At 42.3% G+C, this 18,536-nt stretch overlaps 2 protein-coding genes across 2 annotated transcripts in view; both read left to right on the forward strand.

Annotated features, from left to right (window-relative positions):
• Positions 1-244: 244 nt before the first annotated feature.
• On the forward strand, positions 245-2,874 carry RIPPLY2 (ripply transcriptional repressor 2). The gene is made up of 3 exons (XM_076335452.1): positions 245-542; positions 698-762; positions 2,586-2,874. Exons 1-3 carry the CDS (start codon positions 315-317, stop codon positions 2,749-2,751), a joined length of 459 nt encoding a protein of 152 aa, XP_076191567.1. The 5' UTR covers positions 245-314; the 3' UTR covers positions 2,752-2,874.
• Positions 2,875-4,108: 1,234 nt separating this feature from the next.
• The window catches only part of CYB5R4 (cytochrome b5 reductase 4), a 39,723-nt gene continuing 25,295 nt past the window's right edge, over positions 4,109-18,536 (forward strand). The window contains exons 1-5 of the mRNA XM_076333161.1: positions 4,109-4,207; positions 5,447-5,600; positions 8,430-8,530; positions 10,665-10,749; positions 14,611-14,652. Of these exons, the coding sequence (XP_076189276.1) occupies positions 4,133-4,207; positions 5,447-5,600; positions 8,430-8,530; positions 10,665-10,749; positions 14,611-14,652 (457 nt within the window). The 5' untranslated portion in view covers positions 4,109-4,132. The remainder of the gene's footprint in view (positions 4,208-5,446; positions 5,601-8,429; positions 8,531-10,664; positions 10,750-14,610; positions 14,653-18,536) is intronic.

Below are 18,536 nucleotides of genomic sequence, written 5' to 3' on the forward strand. Positions count from 1 at the left end.
GCCTCGCCTCGCCCCGCGCCCGCCGCCCCCCGCTCCGTTCCCACAGGGCCTCGCCCCCCGGCAGCAGCCATGTGTCTGCTCAAGTGCGATTAACACCGACTTGCCAAATCCCTCCCCGGGCCATTTGGGGCATGCACGCGTCCGCGCCCCGTGTTTACACAGCGGCGCCTTCGCGCGGAGCCTTTTTGTTGATGGCGCTGGCAAATGAGCCGGGGGAGGTGGGCTCCGCGGCGCGTAGCGGCCGCCGCCGGCTATAAAAGCCTCCGGGCCCCGGGGCGGGCAGGGTGAGGTGAACGGCCGCGGACCGGCGGAGGATGGAAGGCGGAGGGATGGGCTGCGGCTGCCCCCGCCCGCCCTCGGCGGCGCTGCCGCCCCCGCAGGGGTACTCGCCCCTCGCAGCCACCGTTTCCTCCCGGCGCGGGGCGCGGCCCGGCCCTGCCCTAGCGGTCCTGCCCTTGCCCCGCAGGTCCGCGCCCTTCTGGAGGCCCTGGGTGCCCGCGCCGGGCGAGGTGGGCCGGCGGACCGGCCCCGGCCCCGCCGCGGTGAGTGGGGCGGGTGGGGCGCGGCGCTGGGGAACGCCTGCCGCCGGCATCGCCGCAGTAACGTTTGGGGAGGCCCGGCGGGGGCTGCTCGGGGTGGGGCCCCCCGTGGGCTGGGTGCCGTGCCGGCGGGCTGATCTCTGCTCTCTCCTCCCCAGCCTCACAGCCCCTGCGGGCTGGCGGAAGCCTCCCGAAAGCTGGCGCAGTACACGCACCCCGTCAGGTAAGTGGCTGTCCCGGGCTGCCGCCGGTTCCCGCGGGGGAGCTCCGGGCACCCGGTCCCCTCGCTGCCGGAGTCCGTGGTGCTGCGCGGCCAGGAGGGAAGAGCCCCTTGCTCGGCAGTGTAGTGCCGGGCTGGCCAAGCACTGGCTCCCTCACCCCTTTTGATCCCACCCATATATTTATGTAAGATATTAAAGTGCCTTCGGTGTGATTTTGCCACCTAAGTGCTTTTGAACTGACAGGTCCCTGGGCAAATGATGGCCAGCACTTGTGGATTTACCAGATCTTTAAGATGAGATGTTGACGTGCTTCTGTGGTGCGGGACTTAAACATGTTCCACAGTTATGTGGCTTCTTTCTGTGGTGGCAGATTTGGCTGAAGCCCCTTGCTACTCGTTCCTGTGCCCAGGATCAAAAAAAGGGAGGGGTGGTAGTTTCTAGTCTGTCTTGCTGTGTAAACCTCCAGTGTCCTCCTGGTGCAAGGAAGCAGGTGCAGGCATGGGAAAGAGTGGCAGGAGGAGAGGGTACGGACTAAGCCAGCACTGCTGAGAAAAATACTCATGTAACTACTGCTTTAATGATGAAGGTTAAGGATAGTATCTGCACTGTCAGTTCTGAAAAGGAAATAAAATAACCACAGTTGAATCTGCAGGAGTCTGTATTCAGAAGTACTAATAGGTGTTGCAAGGTGCTTAAAGTAATTGCACAGGTAGTTCTTCCAGACAAGATGCAGCTTTCTCCCAAATCTAGGCTCTGATCCTTCAAGTACTGATGCACAGACTATCTAAGCGATTGCACGGACCCTGACTTCACTGTGACTGCTCCGGTGGTTAGGTATGAGTGAATGCTGCAGGGAACACTGGGAATGGAGAGATGTTACAAAGCAAGCGTCAGTTACTTTGTGCTGCAAAGGAAGCAGCGTTCTGTCAAACAGTAGCCTAGAAAGCACTCTTTGTAATTGCTAGAAACCCATCTAGTTCTGTTTCTTAATGTATTTCTATTATAAACAATCTGTAGTCGGCATTTAATTATGTTGCAGTGTGCTAGTCTCTTAGCTCTTGGGACTTCTATTGTCTGTTTCTTCCAGCTACTTCCAAACTGTAAGCGAAAGAGGATGCTAGTTGAAAAGGAACAGGAACTGTGGAGTATATTAATTGCAATTTATTATCTCACTAGCTGATAGCCCCTGCTAACCATGATATAAGCAATTTTTATGTTTCATTTCTGGACACAACACAGACTACTTTAAAATCTAGACCCATGGGGCATCTTCCGTAAGGAGTCTGTTAGATGATTCTTCTTGGAAAGACAGGGGTGAAATATCAAGGTCTGATCCCCTTGACCTTTATCATTCCTTTCACTTTGAGATTTGTCTTGCGCCATTGTAAACAACTACCTCGGTTGGGGACCTTCAGTAACAAAACTACTAGTTTAATCCAAATGTGTTGGGGATCCTGTTTGACACCCATTATATTCCCTAGGAATAGTTCCAGTGAGGGCAGTATTACTTGGATCAGATCCCCACGTAACACTGTTAATGAGGTACTGGAGTAGTAAGTTTCAGATGCAGTGGATCTTGGGCTGTAGAGTAGTTTTGCTGCAAAACTAGCACTTTAAGTGCATCTTCATCTCTTCAGACGAAAATACAGAATCCAGAGAATTTTTTGTTCTATTTAAATGTAGAAAGCAGTTTAGCAATTGAGGATGTGAGGAAAAACTCTGTAGGATGCTTGTCTTGACAGAATTTCACTGCTGTTTCTTGTCTGTCAGCCTCCAAGTAGAACGTGTAATAACAATAAGCAAACCTATTGTATACTTGTTTCAGACTATTTTGGCCCAAATCAAGGTGCTATGATTACTTATATCAGGAAGCTGAAGCACTTCTGAAAAACTTTCCAGTTCAAGCTACAATTTCCTTTTATGACGACTCGGATAGCGAAGATGATGAAGATGAACTGGAACAAGATTCAAGAACAGAATCAGATTGCTGATTGCAGGAAAGGCCAATGTGACTTCTAAGACTTAATTTAAACTTAATATAAAAATGTGTTATAGTATTTTTAAAGATAATTTATTTGTATGTAAGTTATTCTTAATAAAACCAAAATGTTTTGTAATTTTATCTGAGCCTTTTCCCTTTGTTCTATTCCCGTCCTGTTTTAGGCAGGGAAGATACTGATTAGTATTTTTTATCTAAGGTCCTGTATTTTGTAGACCATAACTCGGACATCAGTTTTAGGAGCAGAGAATGGATGCCTTGCTTTAAAGTGCTCTATGGTTATGTGACTTCCTCAAAGTTCGAGGACACAAGGAAAGCTTTTTCATTGTGATTTAGTAGGCTCCATGTGGAAGCGTATCAAGGAATCATTGGATTAAGTATTCTAATATTGTACCTGCTGTTACAATGGAGTCTCAAACATGGAAAAGAAACAGTATAGCTGTTTTCCAGATGGAGAGAAGGGTCCAAATTCTACTCTAGTTCTTGCTTTTGAAGAAGGGGTTTGCCTTAAGTCATTCACGCTCTCTCATGTACTGAGCTGTATTGTTGTACATAAATACAGTATGAAACTATCAGTTTTGTTTGTAAAGTGGATATTGAGAAAGGTCCAATGTGAGTTGTTTTGATTGTGAGTTTGTTTTTGATAATCAAAGTTTGGTACTAATCATTGTGCAGGCCAAAGCCCCTAAAGGGACAAAAAGATCCAAAATTTTAATTCAAATGCCAGTGCCTCTGTTAGGTACAGCTTGTGTACATACCTGAACCTGTCCTTGCCCGAGTGCTCCTGTGTGTGTGTGCGTTGCTGCGGGCTGGGCTGGCTCAGCATGTCAACAGCATCCCTGGGGTGCTTGCCCTGTCACATCTTCTCCCAGCAGGCCTGACACAGCTGGGCAGGAAGGAGCAGGTCATCACACATGGCCCTTCTCACCATTTTACCTTCAACCCGTGGGTAGCAGCAACAGCGCCCGTTATAAAAACCTCCAGGCTCGAGCACCGTGCCTGGCGCTAGGAGACCTGAACATAAAACCAACTTCAGTGCAACGGGAGACAAACTCCCCAGGGCGAGACAAACAGGCCTACGCGGCACACGGCGCTCTCTCCTTAGCAGCCACCGGCGCTGCCCTGGGGAAGCCCGCCACCGCCCTGCAGTGGGACCCTCACGGGCCCGAGATGGCAGCAGGGATGTCTGGTCCCAGGCGGTTTCCACCGAGAACCCCCCTAAGCGACGCGGCCGGGCCGCTACCGGTAGGCCGCTAGAGCCTGCACCCCGCCCGGGCCGGGCGTGGGCCCCGCCCGCCGCCGCCGCGCTTGCGCCCTGTGCCGGAGCGCTCCGCCCGCCCGCCGGGGCGCAGGCCGCGGCCCGGGCCAGCAGGATGCTGAACGTCCCGCCGCAGGCTTTCCCCGCGCCCAGCTCCCAGCAACGGGTGGCCGCGGGCGGCCGCGCCAAGGTAGGGACAGCTCGGCTGCCGCCGCGGGGGTGGGGGTCAGTCGCAGCCGGCGCTGTGGCCTTCCCCGGCACCGCGGCCTGGGGCCCTGCGGGGCTGCTTATGCTCCGGCCGCGGGGCTGTCGGTGACCGTCGCTCGGGGCGGGTGGAGGGCGCGGGTGCGGGCCGGGGCCTGGCCTCTCCTCTCTCGGCGGAGCTGCTGTGGTTTGCCGGTTGGCTCCCGGTTGCGGCTGGGGCAGGGTTACCTCTGGCCGCTTCCCTCGAGAGGTCTCGTTCTCCAGCAACCGCCGAGGGGACGCGGCGGCTGTGACAGGGCCCCCAAGGTAGGGGCTGGCTCTGCTGCGTCGCTGAAAAATACTTAGTACTTCTCGTTTTAGAAGGCGGTGGTGATAGCGCTTCCTGCTCTGCCTTCCCAGGCTGTCTCGGGGTTCCTCCTGTGCAGAGACGGAGACTTCCAGCTTGAAATTACTGCGCACAGCTTACACTTTACGGGTCTCTGTCTTTGGAGTGGTTTTGGGGGCACTTGGTGTCTGCAGACCTAACTTGGAAAGCAAACTCGTACTTAGACTAAAGTAGCATCAAGTGGTATGGGTCTGTGTGCCCTTTAGTTTTCTCGCTTCTGGTTTTGTAAGACCGTGATTCTTTAACCCTGCTCCCTGCTGTTAGAGTTTGGATCAAAGGGGTTCCCAGTCTGTGGTGCTGTTGCAAAGGAAGATGCTAGACACCCTGAGGATTTTGCTCTGCCTTTCAGGCAGGCCATGGATAATACATCCCTGGTAAGCTAGAAGACTTGGCCCCAGCTTTCTCTGGGTGACATTTTCAGTTGCTGTAGGGCTTGCAGAAAGTCTTTATGAAGGCTGCGAAGGTGAAATTTCCTACCTTGTCCTACCTGGCCGTGATTTTCATAATCTCTCTTTGTTGCTTGTAGGTTTCCAGGCCATAACTCAAATGACACTGATAAAAACTTTTTACCATCACAGGAGGACTTGGTATCTGCAGTTTGCTTTGGGAAGAGTCGTTTAAATGTTTGTTAATGTTCAGTAATTCCCTTGCCTGGTTTTCTACGTAGGAAGTTTCCTTAAGCATCCTTACTGCTGAGTAGGGCTCCCAAATATCGGTGAAGAATACAGGTTGTGTTATTTCTTGTTTTGCCCGAGTCCTTCTTAGGAGCTTAAAAAAGTGTATTGAATGGCTCTTTCTTCCTCTAGAGTTAATAATGTTTGTACATTTGTTATTTTTCAGGTACCTTTAAAACCAGGAAGGAGTCTTATGGATTGGATTCGACTAACTAAAAGTGGGAAGGACTTGGCTGGTTTAAAAGGGAAGCTAATTGAAGTGACCGAAGATGAGCTTGCTAAGCACAACAAAAAGGAGGACTGCTGGATATGTATAAGAGGTTGGTTGCTGTGATGTTGCTTCGGCTTTTTTTTGTCTAGCCTCTCTCTTCTGTACTTAAGAAGCAACAAGACCCAATCAAACAACAACAACAAAAGCCACACCCCAAAACAAACTGTGTGCCATCTATGTTTAGGCCAGGTGTAATCTTGAAGTAAAAGGACACAACTTTGTTCAAGTTAGAGGTTTTATGTAACAAAGCTTTTCTTTGCTTTCAAGCCTTTCTTAAGAAGTCTTCCAAGTGGGCATATTTTATCCCGATTTTATGTTTGCATATGAAAATACCAAACACAAGATTATAAGTGGTGCCTCAAACAACAAGGGCTTAGCAAGAATAAGGTATTGAAAATGCTGACGTGTACTTACACTCGTCAGTCTTGGAGAGTTTATCATCCTTAGCAGTTGAATATTTTTAGGGGTTGCTTTAAAGCATCTAGAGACATACAAATATTAAAAATGTTACTTAAATCTGTAGAATGGTCTTTGGGAAATAAGCATGTAAGGCCAGGTATTACTTCATAAAATTTAGTAAGGCAAATGACAGTTACCACACAGAGCAGTTGTAATCTGTATCTAGCATAACAAATACCCGTGGTAACTGAGCCATTCTATTTACACTATTATTTTTATGAAATTTTAGCTCAAAAGTTGAAAGTATTGTATGTTATAAGTTAACAGTGTGCGAAAGGTGGTTTGGAGCAATAGCGCTGGCTAGAAGAGTATTTTCAGTGCTGAAGATGAAGTTCCTAGTTGTCTTACAGAAAGGAGTAAAATGTTTACTCTCTAGTTTAATTATTTAAAGGCTAAAATACATTAATATCACCTTAAATTTGTTATGAGATAACAGTGCTTCCTATGAAGATTAAGAAGATAAGAGGAGCTGTTGTGACCTTTCTGTAGGAAGAGTGCTTCATGTTAGTGGTAAAAGTTAAGAATTTCTTTATTAGGGCAACTAGGGTTTTGTTGGGCATTAAAGGGGATGAGAGTGAAGGTAAGGGTAAAATGTCATTCAGTGCTGGCTTTTGAACAAAATAATAGGATTGTTAATGCTCTGTGTGCTGCTCTTGCACATACTAGCAAAACTATACTGGGAGGAGAGCTAAAGAAAGCTTATTTACTGTGGAGATCTGTTCTTTTTTTCTCTCACAAAAAGGGACATCTCCTCCTGCAAACAGAATCACTGCTTAAAAACATTTCTGTTTTGTTTTTAATCTCTTCCCTCCCCCCCCCCCCCCTTGATTGCATCTCTGAGGTTGTTTTTTACAAGAACTCCATCATGCTGCTTCTGTATCTGTCTTTAAATTTTCCCATCTCAGCCTCTTCTTTGTTCTAGAACTACTGATGAAAAAAACAGCATAACTGAGAATCCTGGTAGATTATCTGTAGACCTGGTATGTGGACAGGTAGTAAAATAACACCATTGTGGAAAAGCTAAATTAAATCTTTGTGTTGGTAGTTAGACTAGCTCTATACAAAAGAGCAGAAATTGATGAGAGGAATGTGAAGCAGAAGAAGATTAGGAGCTAACTTTATTCAAAGACCGGTATGGTGATCGTCAAAGAAAGCTGTCATATAGGCCATAAATATATAAAGTGGGATGTCAGGGGGGTTAAAAAAAGTGTGAGGGATATATATGAGAGATTTCTTTTGCTCCTGCAAGTTTGGTAAATTGAACATTTGGCTAATATTCAGGAAGTCCTAACTATGTAGATATTTACTTACATTTTCTTGTGTGCAGTAATCAGTGCTGCACGCAAGATGGCGTAGTGGATACATCCATCAGAAGATCAGGTCAGTAAAATATGCAAAGATCCTTCCTTTGTTGTCTGGGATGGTTGTTCTTACCAACTAGGATTGTCCCAAGTATGTCTCCCCTTGGCCCAGTGCTGAATGCCTACCTCTCCTTCTGAAGTAATTAATGTACACTTCTTAATGTGTTAAAAGCTTCTTATGAAAGCACTGGCACAGTTCCACTTCTGGTAGCTTCCTGTTTTGATAATGAGAGTGAATAAATATTAAATTTAAATATTCTGCTAGGTAGGCCTGCAATAGTCCTCTAAGCAGCAATATGTCTGTAGTTAAATCTGTTTATAGCTGCATTCTTCAGGCTCTAATTACTCGCAACAATAATTGGACTTCATAATTTCAGACCTATGAAGAAACATTGTTTTATCTCCCTGGAAGTGTGAAGAATAGTACTCATGTGGAAAGAATGCTGAGCCCTTTTACTGGGACAAATTTGGTACCAGAGTTGTAAGCCTTTAATGAGCATAGGCTATGTTTAGTTTTTTATATTGCTGAATCTGAAGAATGGAAATTTAATCGCTGATGGTAGCAGTTTTTCCTTATGGGAGACAGTTCATTCCCATAGGCATTTTATTCCATAGGTGATAGGGAAACAACTATGACAGCACTTTAGGAGTAACTTAATTGGAAGGGACAGTGAAAGCAATTCTGTGTGCTAACTAGCTCAGTTTTATGTCTCTCTTTAAACCGGCCTCTGGTTCTTTTACCCCCTAGCTAGGATACATCGTGTTCAACTTCAAGGGTTTATTTTGTTAAAGTCTTAACCCTGCAGGTTTCTCCAGACGTTCACTGGGACAGGTGGTATGGCATTGTAGGATTGGCCTCTCTATGTAATAAGATATGCCTTGTGCTCTATACGATTGTGTAACTTATGTTTCTGTTTTTGGAAAGTCATACTGTTTGTTCCAATCATGTCTACTGTTTGCCATTACGCTGTTTAATATGCACTAACCTTTCAGCTGGTCCTGGAGATAGGAGTGGTGGTAGAAATGCTGCTCACGTTTCTTTATTTCATTTTCTTCAGGATTTGTATATAATGTCACACCATACATGGAATATCATCCCGGTGGTGAGGATGAACTAATGAAAGCAGCAGGAACTGATGGTACAGATCTCTTTGATCAGGTGAGAACAACTGGCAGCGAATGACACTTGCTCACTGAAAGGTATTTTGAAAAATGCACGTTTTCTGATTATTTTTAGGACATTCCAGTGGAAATGGTGATTTGAACTTCCGGGTCTAAGGAAGGGCAATGGGTTACTGTTCAGAATGGCACTTATGTGTGCTGAAAGAGGCGTGTAGTTTCAACTTTGTACCAAAAGACAATAATGAAAATGTGACTTTATGTTGTTGGAATGATGCTTCAATTTGACCATTTTATTAAATTAATTTTTTAGCAGAAATAGCAATAAAGCTAGCAAGAACTGGAGATACCACCTTCTTAATAAATTACTACAACGACTAATTGCTGCTGTTTGAGAGGCATTTTCTTCTCAGAACTTTCACTTTTTGACAAATGCTTGTAGTGTTCTTTCGTCTATTAGCTTGGCCGCTGCACTGTCAGCGAACAAAGTACTAAGAAGAAATGCTGGGGCTGCTATCCGGGGCTGCTGTTAACTGATTGTGAACAAATCGCAAGATGACAGTTGGTCTCTTCTTTGTTTACCACTTCTTTAAATGTTTTGAAAAGACTCAGAAAATAAATGGTCTGCAGAATGGGTGTACTTTCTGTAAGGAATTGCTTGCAAACCTGCTGCTGTAAAAGATGATTCACCGAGTTGGTATTTTTTAGAAACAGACATTCTTTGAGTCTCCTTGGCTCACAAGGTTTGTCTGAGAAACCGGGAAAGAGCAGAAAGGAAATCTCCTCTGTTTCTGAAAGGAAATCTGTTATCCCTTTACAGTTCATGCATCACAGTATGTTATGCCTTTATTTGCAAAATGTTTTTAACAATGAATGTAAATAAAGAAGTGATGATGTTTTAGCTTTAAGTGTATCTTTGGTTAACTCTTTCACAAATGAAGTGTTGGATTTGAGCATAATTCTCTGGTTTCAAGAAATTTGGAGTTTCTCTCCTAAAAGTTCATCCAGTGTCAAGTTGTGGCCTGGGATTCTGTAGCTGGATCACTGTCAAGTATTGCATGATGTACTTGGGAACGGAAATCTTGACATCAGGAATATTTGGGGAAGCCCCTCAAGTTGTTACTAAGTTCAGATACATACTTGCTATGCTTTTTTTTTTTTTAGTTTGTTTTGTCATGGGAGTGGAAAGCAGTGTTCAGATCCTTAAAATATGCTGTTTACATTTTTGTTTCTGGCTGATGTCTTTCGTGTTCTGGAGGCATTTCTGTTATTATCCCATCTGCTTTAACATTCTGTGTCTGTCAGATACGGATCTTTTTAAGAGTTTGGTAGGTTGCTAGTGTTTCAAATTTCTGGAAAAATAAACTGTCATTCAAAATCCTTCATTTCTTTCTGTTGTCTGTATATGAGGAAACTACAACTTGTGGATGGGATTCTTTATCTCGTCTCCTCAGCTTGTCCAGTTTAAAGTTTTTATTTTTAAATCTCTACATACCATTCACATTTGTCATGCAGCACTTTGTTTCCTTTTCTCTTCTTGTGATGTTATCCTGGATGCTCTATCAGAATTGGCTTTTCTGCCATCCATTTTCTCTGCAAGTTCTCCAGTTCTGGTCTGTAAAGCTACTGTGTTTCTTCACTTTATTTGACTTTCTAAAATAGGTAATTTCCAAATAGTTCAGTGATAGTAAGACAGAAACAAACAGAAATACGCCAACTTGGTAGGAACTGTTTGTGTGTCTAAACTACTATTCATTATCTTTGTTTCCTTCATCCCTTCTCCCTTCACTTGTATCTAAACAAGACTAATTACCCTTGTGGTAAAGACAAGGTCTTTATTCTGTTAACTGCGTAGCATGCATCATAAAAATGCTCTTCTGAAATATTTTCTGTAGCTCAAGGTTATGATGTTCAGATACTGCAAAACAAAATGAATAAATTAAACTATTGTCACTTTTTCATGGTCCTATTTTTTCATTTAATTACATGCTATCTGTAATAGAAGTAAAAATAAGTACTGAATGATGCAATAATGAGTGTCTGTTTAAAAAAAAAAAAACCACTGCTAAATGAATTACATTAACCACTGTACAAAAATGAACTTTTCTATTTCAGTGCATAGAACAACATAGTAAGAATTACAAATTTTGTGAAAACCAATTTTGTTAATATAGGTTCATCGTTGGGTCAATTATGAATCCATGCTGAAGGACTGTCTTGTTGGGAGAATGGCTGTTAAGCCTATTGCTGCTCCAAAAGGTGAGGGTTTTAAGAATGAAATAATTTCTATTATGCTTTATTCCAGAGTTCTCTGGAAATTATGAGAAATCCTAAATCACCATATTTACAAGGGGAGTCTCTATTCTTGCATAGAGATGAAGGCTGTTGCATATATTCAGTCTTTTTACAGCAGGTACCTGAAGATAAAACTATTTTATGTATGAGGACTTTTATAAGTAATGTACCGCTACATTTCTTCTTTTGATTTTAGTCATCAGAGAACAGACACGTGTGTGTGTGTGTTATGTGTGTATGTATATAGAAATAAATATATTTTTTTTTTTTTTCCCCAAGATCCCTCTTTCTTCTTCTGATCCCAGGGGACAAACTATCGTAGGCAGCGCTCTCATCTTGAAATAAAAGTCAGTATTTTCAATCTGGTGATTTCAGCACCAAACATAGGTCTGGCAAGTTGCATATGTATTGAGATATTTGAATACACTTTATGGCCAGAACACTTTATTAGGTCCTTTAGTTTGAATTTACTTGGAGAAAATTTTGCTGATACAACAGACTCCTCTGAGCCAGGACAGCAAGAGATGTAGTATATTGTCTTAAAATGCTGGTGATGGTTTCCAGAGACTTTAATCTTTGGTATTTGTTTTGGTTTGTAGGCCACAGCAAAAACTTCCTATACCTAGGAAGCAGACACTATTACTGAATATTGACCCGTAGCAAAACTGCAGTGAAAACATGAAAGAATTAATGTTTGCAACTGTTTTTCTCAAATTCTGTGGCATCCTTTAGTTCACAAATTCAGCCATCTCTTGTAGCTCTTCAACTTCTGACAAGGTGCACCGCATACTTGCTTAGCGCTTAGATCCCATCGCCTAACAGTTAGGTTGAGTTTGTTCTGTATGTGAAGGGGAATAGTATTTTACATTTCCATGTTGCTAGGTAGCTAATTCCAGCGTGGAGCTTTTAAGGTAAATGCTGCAAAGTATGAAGGAACCTCGACAGCGTAACTGCTTCATGGAGTTGAGGTGTTACAGACAAGTTACTGCCACTTTGTCAGCTGAGTTAGAAATTTAAAAGTAAACCTGACTTTTGCTGATTTCATTAATCTAACTTTTCTGCAACTGGAAGGAGTTCTTGTGAGAGCCAGTCAGTAAAAAACAAACATGTCTTTGCCCCTGCCAGCTATGACAGTCCATTTTCTGCTGTTCACTTTTTCTTCTGCTTTCCTCTGTAATAGGACTGCTCTATTCATTTTGCTATATTAAAATTTGTTGGATAAAGGTTGCTGTCTGTGTAAAAAAAAAAAAAAACCAAAAACAAAAACAAAACAAAAAAAAAACAACAAAAAAAAACCAAACAAAAAACCCAAAACCCCCCCCAACCAACCAAACAAAAAAACCCCACACCAAACAAAAAACAAACAAACAAACAAAAAACACAACAACAAAAAAAAGGCCTGTGTCTCTCTTGGCCATTTCAGGCTTGAAAAAAATGTAACTTCATTAGTTAAGAATAAAATCGATTAGACTGGATTTGCTGAAATTCTTCATTGTGAAATTCTCAAAGTTTACTTTGATAACTGATAGGTTATGTATCCTCCTCTTTTGAATAGTGAATTATCAAAAATGTGATTGACTAACTTCACTGTCAGCCAGCAATAATTCTTGTCTTGTGTCCTTCGAGAAGACAGTATTCAGAAAAGTTTGCATTTGAAAATGGAAGAATAAAATACAGAGTTAAGATGCATGTTTTTGAATATAGGATTAAATAGGCCCATAAGTACAGAGGAAAGCCAGGCCTTCAAATTACCGTATAAATTGCTTTCTTTTTGTGGCAGAGAGTTAGTGTTTGGCAGTAGGGCAAACATCAGTACTTGGTGTTTGGTACAGTCTCAATACAGTGCAAGTAAGGCAGATGTAGGTTTGTTGGGGCACTGCTGGAAGATTTGCGGTTGTTTAGCTGTTTTGGTTCCTGTGTTTTTTTGGAAGGTTGTACAATTACTTTCTCACTGAACTGTTTAAGGAAGCTGAAGCTTGTCCTTGCATACTCCAGGGTGTTGTTTGTTTGTTTTGTTTTGTTTTTTTTTAAGAAAGAAGAGTCTTTTGAAGATGCTGATGATAATGTTTTGTCAACTTGTCTTTTGGGAATGCTGCTTGATGGTTTGGTAGTGGCTAATAGGAATTTCTGATGTGTCCCTTCTGTGATGTTACAGAGCAGTGGAGCTGTGCACTGAAATGTGTAGTGTTTGTACTTGCTGAGAAGGCCAGTGCAGCAACTACAGCAGTACCCAGGCATGTAGAGATTATTTCAGTACCTCCCTCAGCAAACCTGTACAGCATTAAACTGCTTGCCTTCCCTTCAGGGTACTCAGCTGTAAACATTAGCATGGACACTTGTTTGTTGTCTTTTAATGTTGCTAATGTTTCTCATAGACATATCTTAGTATATGTCCCTACGTTACTTCAGTGGTAATGTAACTTGGGAGTCGGAATGCATGTTGTATTATTGTTAATTCAGCGAGATTAGGCTGAGAGCTATGGTGTCATCCAAGGAAGAGAGGTAGGGCTGTGTCTTGGAAGTGCCTCAAACTGTCCTTAAATTTGCAATGCCAATTTCAGTGCAGTGTGTTAAAACGCAGTGAAATGAGAGTAGACTTTTGTACACAAAAAATTTACCTTCAATCAGAAACGAGTCTTTGTGGATGACTTGCCTATCCTGGCAGAAAGCTTGAAGCGGTGTATAGCAGAATACACAGACAAATACAGCCTCAACTAAAAATTTTGGGTCAACTGTCCCATTCATTTTGTGGAGTGTTTTGTTTTTACCTTATAGTGGCACAACGTAAAAGCCTCTGATGAAGGCAATTCTTGGTCAGCTCTGAGTCATTCTGCAATACTGTATGCTTGGTGCTTTGTTCCAGGAGGCGTTCCTTCACTTCTCTTACAGTGGCATTTTTCTTCCAATGCTGGCTGCTGTGATGCAGAGCACTGGGAGGGATTCAGAAGAACAGGGGAGAAACATTGACATTTTGGTTTCCATAAAAGAGAGCAGGAAGAACACATTGGTTTCTCCCACCTCCCCAAACCTGGCTCCCATAAAAGAATATTAAATGGGCCTTCATATTGGGACATTCTGAGATGCGAAATGTAGAGAAGGCAAAAGGGGCTTGGGTACATCCAGAGGACTAGTTTCCTCACAGATTTGCTATGAACAGAAGGATATGTGGCTGAGAGGTGCAGTGCCTTTCCCCTCGAGTTGAGCACCTTATCTATGAATTGACACTATGTAATTCACGTGCTTGGTCTTTATCTCCTTTTTTTCTGCTAGTATTTTGGAGTAGTTGCAGCACACTGTAGATTTAATGAAAAACTCAGGTAATAACTTGTCAAATAAAACCATTTGACAGAAAGAGCTTATAGGAAGATTTTCTTTTTCCTGGGTTTCTGCCAAGGATTGGGTTTAGATTGCCAAGGATTGGGTTGGTCAGATTCGGTGTCTACTCTGTGTTGTCGTGAGACAAGTGTCATCAAAAATCTGACAGATATAGCGAGCTTCTCAGCTATGAAGTTTGTAATTGCACAAGATAATCTGTGATGTTTGTTTTGAAGTGCCAGGGTTCTTGCGTTTCCTACCCTTTAGTGCTGTGCAACTTTTGGCATTTTTAACGTAGTATTTTTTCAATTATACATAATCTTTTGAAATGGTAATCAGTGCTGCATTTGTTTGTGAGTTCTTGACATCTGAAGTGTCCTGGTCAATCTGTTAATGTTTTGGAAGGTTTATTTGGAGATCCTTACTTTGGCTTAATTCTTTAGCATGATGTATGCAAGTACTGTGCCATAACTTCTTACTGTTGTGCTTGTTTTTTCTTAATGCTTGTAGAGATTTCTTCTACTCTATCTGAAGAGAAGAAACAGCTTAATGGTAAGTATTCACTTGGAGTGAGGTGGGGAGTAAATCTTAAACTTACTTGAATATTATTGAATGAGCATTGTTTATCCGGACTTCTGTCTGTCTTTGTATTTGAATTTGATGTTGAGGCTCTAGTGATCTGTGGAAATTACAGAAGGCAAAATTTTAATCAGGCATTGTGAATTCAGTGTTTAAAAGTATTCTAAGACTGCAGTAGAGTAGTACAGATAAGGGAGGTATGAGATGGACAAGCTTTCTGCTCGAGTTGGACAAGATAAGTCACAAATTACTGTGTGCTATGAAATCTGCCACTACAAAATTGCCAGGCTTTTTGATCTTTCTCTGTATCAGAAAAGCTAGGTGGCCATGGGGCTGGAGTAGCAGAGAAGACAATATCTTGGGGAACACTTAAAATTACTAAGTCTCTACTAAAAGCTGAAAGGTCATCACTGAGAAACAAGTTGAAATGGAGGTGAATTAGCTGATCACAGCATGACTGAACTACTTGAGATGTAACTGAGAATGACTGGGCTATTAGTATAAGAGGCTTCCTAAAAGAATATGGCTTATGAAGTCCCATCAAATGAGGTGTGATGGCGTTGTGTTGGTTGAGCAAATAAGATGAACATCTGTGAAGGGAAATAATACAACTTGAACTCAAGGCTGACCTGTTGGCATGAAAGGCGACAGGTGCAAATTGGTCATGGAAAAGTCTAGGCTGAAACTTTGGAAAAGGAGTTAAGAGCATTCAAATTTCAGAGTAGCAGGAGGAGCAGAAACCTAGATGTGTCTTAAGGTAAAGCCAGAGAAGTGCTCAGGGTGGTGTCCCAGCAAGTCCAGGCACAGTGAAGAAAAGGTAACTTGTTCGTGCTTCCTCTGGTGAATTTGAGTTCCCATTTGTTTTCTTATTTCTCATGCTGTCTTCCTTGCCCTCCCTTTGTGTTCTCTGAACATTGTATTTGACTTCTAAAAGGCAGTTTACCTTTTAGTATGCACAAGCATTGAGCTACACAAAAAGTTAAACATACATCATATAAAAGTAAGCAAGATTGATTTTATAAGGCTATAGAGCAAAATAGGAACAAATAAGATGTTATGCTAAACTTTGACAGGGTCTGCTGCCTGACTTTTTTTTTTTTTCTTCAGCAATGAACAAGTTGTTGGAACCTGTTAATCTTGCTTTGAAGGACAGGGAAAATTAGAAAACAAACTCTGCTTTACTCTACCAGAATGGTATCGCTAGCAGCTAGTAGTCATTAAATACACCATAAATATTTTGTATTCAAGTAGAAGACTATTTTTACCACCTATTTCAATGTTCTTCTCCTCTTGGTTATTTTGGTTCATGAATTCCTTACTTTTTGTGCTTGTCTAGCTGTCCAGAGCTATGCATCTTTCATATTCACAGTGGATCCAGGTAGAAAGAAATAAGTAATATTCTGTCTCTCTTCCATCTTGCTTCCCTTCCTACTCCTAGCAATAACTTTTCTTGTCCAAATTATGTGACTTGTCAGGAGATGTAGGAAATTATTCTGATGGTATTTTCCAATGAAATTGCCAAAATACTGATGCTTGCTTGTTGTATTCAGTTTACCTGTTTGGCAAGACTTTTTCTAAAATAGGAGAGGTCAGTCCCTGAGGTTATCTTCCATGAGGTTTTTCATATTCAGTTGTTGCATCTCGGTGCTTAGCTCTTGTAAATTTAAGTCAAAATGAGTCTAGAAATAAACATCACTGTCTGAAAATGGGCAAGAGAAGCCTATGGCATGGGCTGTGATTTTTTTGGAAGTTGTTGGCACTACTGAAGACATTTTTGTCTTATCAATCTAAAATGTATAAATAATAATTGTATTTGAAATGTGCCCGGATCAATCAACTTAAATGTATCCTTGATTTTTGTGAACATCAATTGTATGTAATGTTAGGAGCAATTAAAGCTGAAGTTTTCAGAATATATTACTAGTGATAACAATCAGCGTAGGTGTAGCCTAATGTGCTCTTCAACATCTGTTCATAGTTGAGTTTCAAACAAAAGACATCAAAATTTCAAAACGCTGCCATTACCAAAGCATGTCTGAAAACTTCGTATTTGTTTGAGAACAGATATGCATCAAAGATGTATTTTAAAAATTATCTTTTCAGCCTTGCACTTTCGAGCTAAACTGAATTTCTCTTTCACCCAAGCTATGATGATGATGATTTTTGTAATATTAATAGGAAAAAAAAATTACATGGGCAGTTCCACTATCTGAAAACAAGCTGGTGTTTGAGTATATGCACATCAGACCTTGAAAAAACTTACGCTGTGGAAAAGGGTGATGGGAGGAGAGTTTGAGCTAGAGTTTCAAGTACAGAAAACTAAATCTTGAGGTTCAACCAGCTGGAATTCTTTAGCGTAAGTAATATAAGTGTTCCTATTTTTCTTAGTAATATTTGGAGTTTACAAATATGGGTCAAGCTTGTTCTGGCCCTTCTAAGAACAAGGAAGACAATAGGTACAGAAAGCTTTCAGAGCGTCCTAAAATAGTTCAGATTGGAACGAACATCTGGAGCTTGTTCACTCCAGTCTCCTGCTCAAAGCAGGGTGAGCTTCAATACTACATCAGATGACTCATGAGCCATCTTCCTTATGGGAGGGGAAGAGGTGTGGTATTTTGGTTTTTCCTTTGTTGTTTTGTTGGGTGGTGTTTCCCCCCCCCCCCACATCCATACCCAGAATTTTTGCTGCTACTTGTCTATCGCCTCTTGTCCTTCTGCTGTGCCCCTCTGAGAAGAGTCTGGCTATCTCCTCTATGCTTCCTTCTCTCTCATGCTTTTCTTTTTAGGTAGTTGAAGACTGCAGTTGGATTTCCCCCTTAGCCTTTTCTTCTGCAGGCCGAACAAACACGATTCCCTCAGCCTCCTTTCATATATCCTGTGCTCCAGCTGCTGACTGTCTTGGTGGCCTTTCCCTGGACTTGATCTGGTATATCAATGTCTGTCCTGCACTGGTGAGCCAAAACTGGATGCAGTACTCCAGATGTGGTCTCACAAATGCTGAACAGAGAGGAAGAATCACTTCCCTTGAACTGATCGCTATGCTCTTGCCCAGGATAAAGTTGGCCTTCATCACCACAAGGATGCAGTATCTGCCCAAGTTCGATTTGTCTACTAAGTCCCTGGAAGGTTTTCTGCAAAGCTCCTTTCTATCCAGCTAGGCCCCTCACTTGTTTTGTTGCATCAGATTTTTTTTTTTTCTCCACAGGTGCAAAATTTTGCATTTGCTTTTGAGCTTCATGGAGCTTTTGTCAGCCCATTTCTTCAGTCTGTCTGGGTCCCTTTGGATGGTAGCCATAACCTTTTGTGTTTCAACTGCTTGCTGTTATTTGTTATTGCTCACATGCTTCCTGACAGTGGGACAGTCTGTGCCCTTCAGGTTGCTAATGACAGTATCGAACAGTATCGGCATTCCCTGTTCCCTAGGGAGTACCAGCTGAAACTAGCCACTAGTTGGACTTTGTACTGTTGATCGCACCTTTTGTGACTGGCAGTCCTACTAATTTTCTATCCAGATTGTAATCCACCTATCAAACCCAGCTCTCTCCAATGTGGCTATGAGGATAACGTGAGAAACTCTACCACTAGCCTTGCTATCCCATAGGATTTTGCAAAGCAGTTCCCAGAACAAGCTGAAGTTTGGTCTCGAGAGATGCAGCGTTGTAATTCTGCTGTTCATTCTGGTCACCTTAAACTCCTTCATTTCATGCCCGCCATCAGCTTTTGGCTTCACCACCAGCTTTTCTTTTATTTATGACCACTGTGACCAGTAGACCACTTTCCTTAATTGATTCATTGATCACCTGAATCATTGTCTTTTTATTGCAGTGTGACTTCTTGTTTTCACATAGCATCTTACA

The sequence above is a fragment of the Aptenodytes patagonicus genome, chromosome 3 (genome assembly GCF_965638725.1).
Source record: "Aptenodytes patagonicus chromosome 3, bAptPat1.pri.cur, whole genome shotgun sequence".
Classification (NCBI taxonomy): domain Eukaryota; kingdom Metazoa; phylum Chordata; class Aves; order Sphenisciformes; family Spheniscidae; genus Aptenodytes; species Aptenodytes patagonicus.

Bases quoted from the DNA above. Each gene is read 5' to 3' on its own strand.
- RIPPLY2 (XM_076335452.1), top strand. From the start codon at position 315: ATGGAAGGCGGAGGGATGGGCTGCGGCTGCCCCCGCCCGCCCTCGGCG. The intron at 543-697 runs GTGAGTGGGGCG...TCTCCTCCCCAG, and splicing joins CCGGCCCCGGCCCCGCCGCG to CCTCACAGCCCCTGCGGGCT. The intron at 763-2,585 runs GTAAGTGGCTGT...TACTTGTTTCAG, and splicing joins CAGTACACGCACCCCGTCAG to ACTATTTTGGCCCAAATCAA.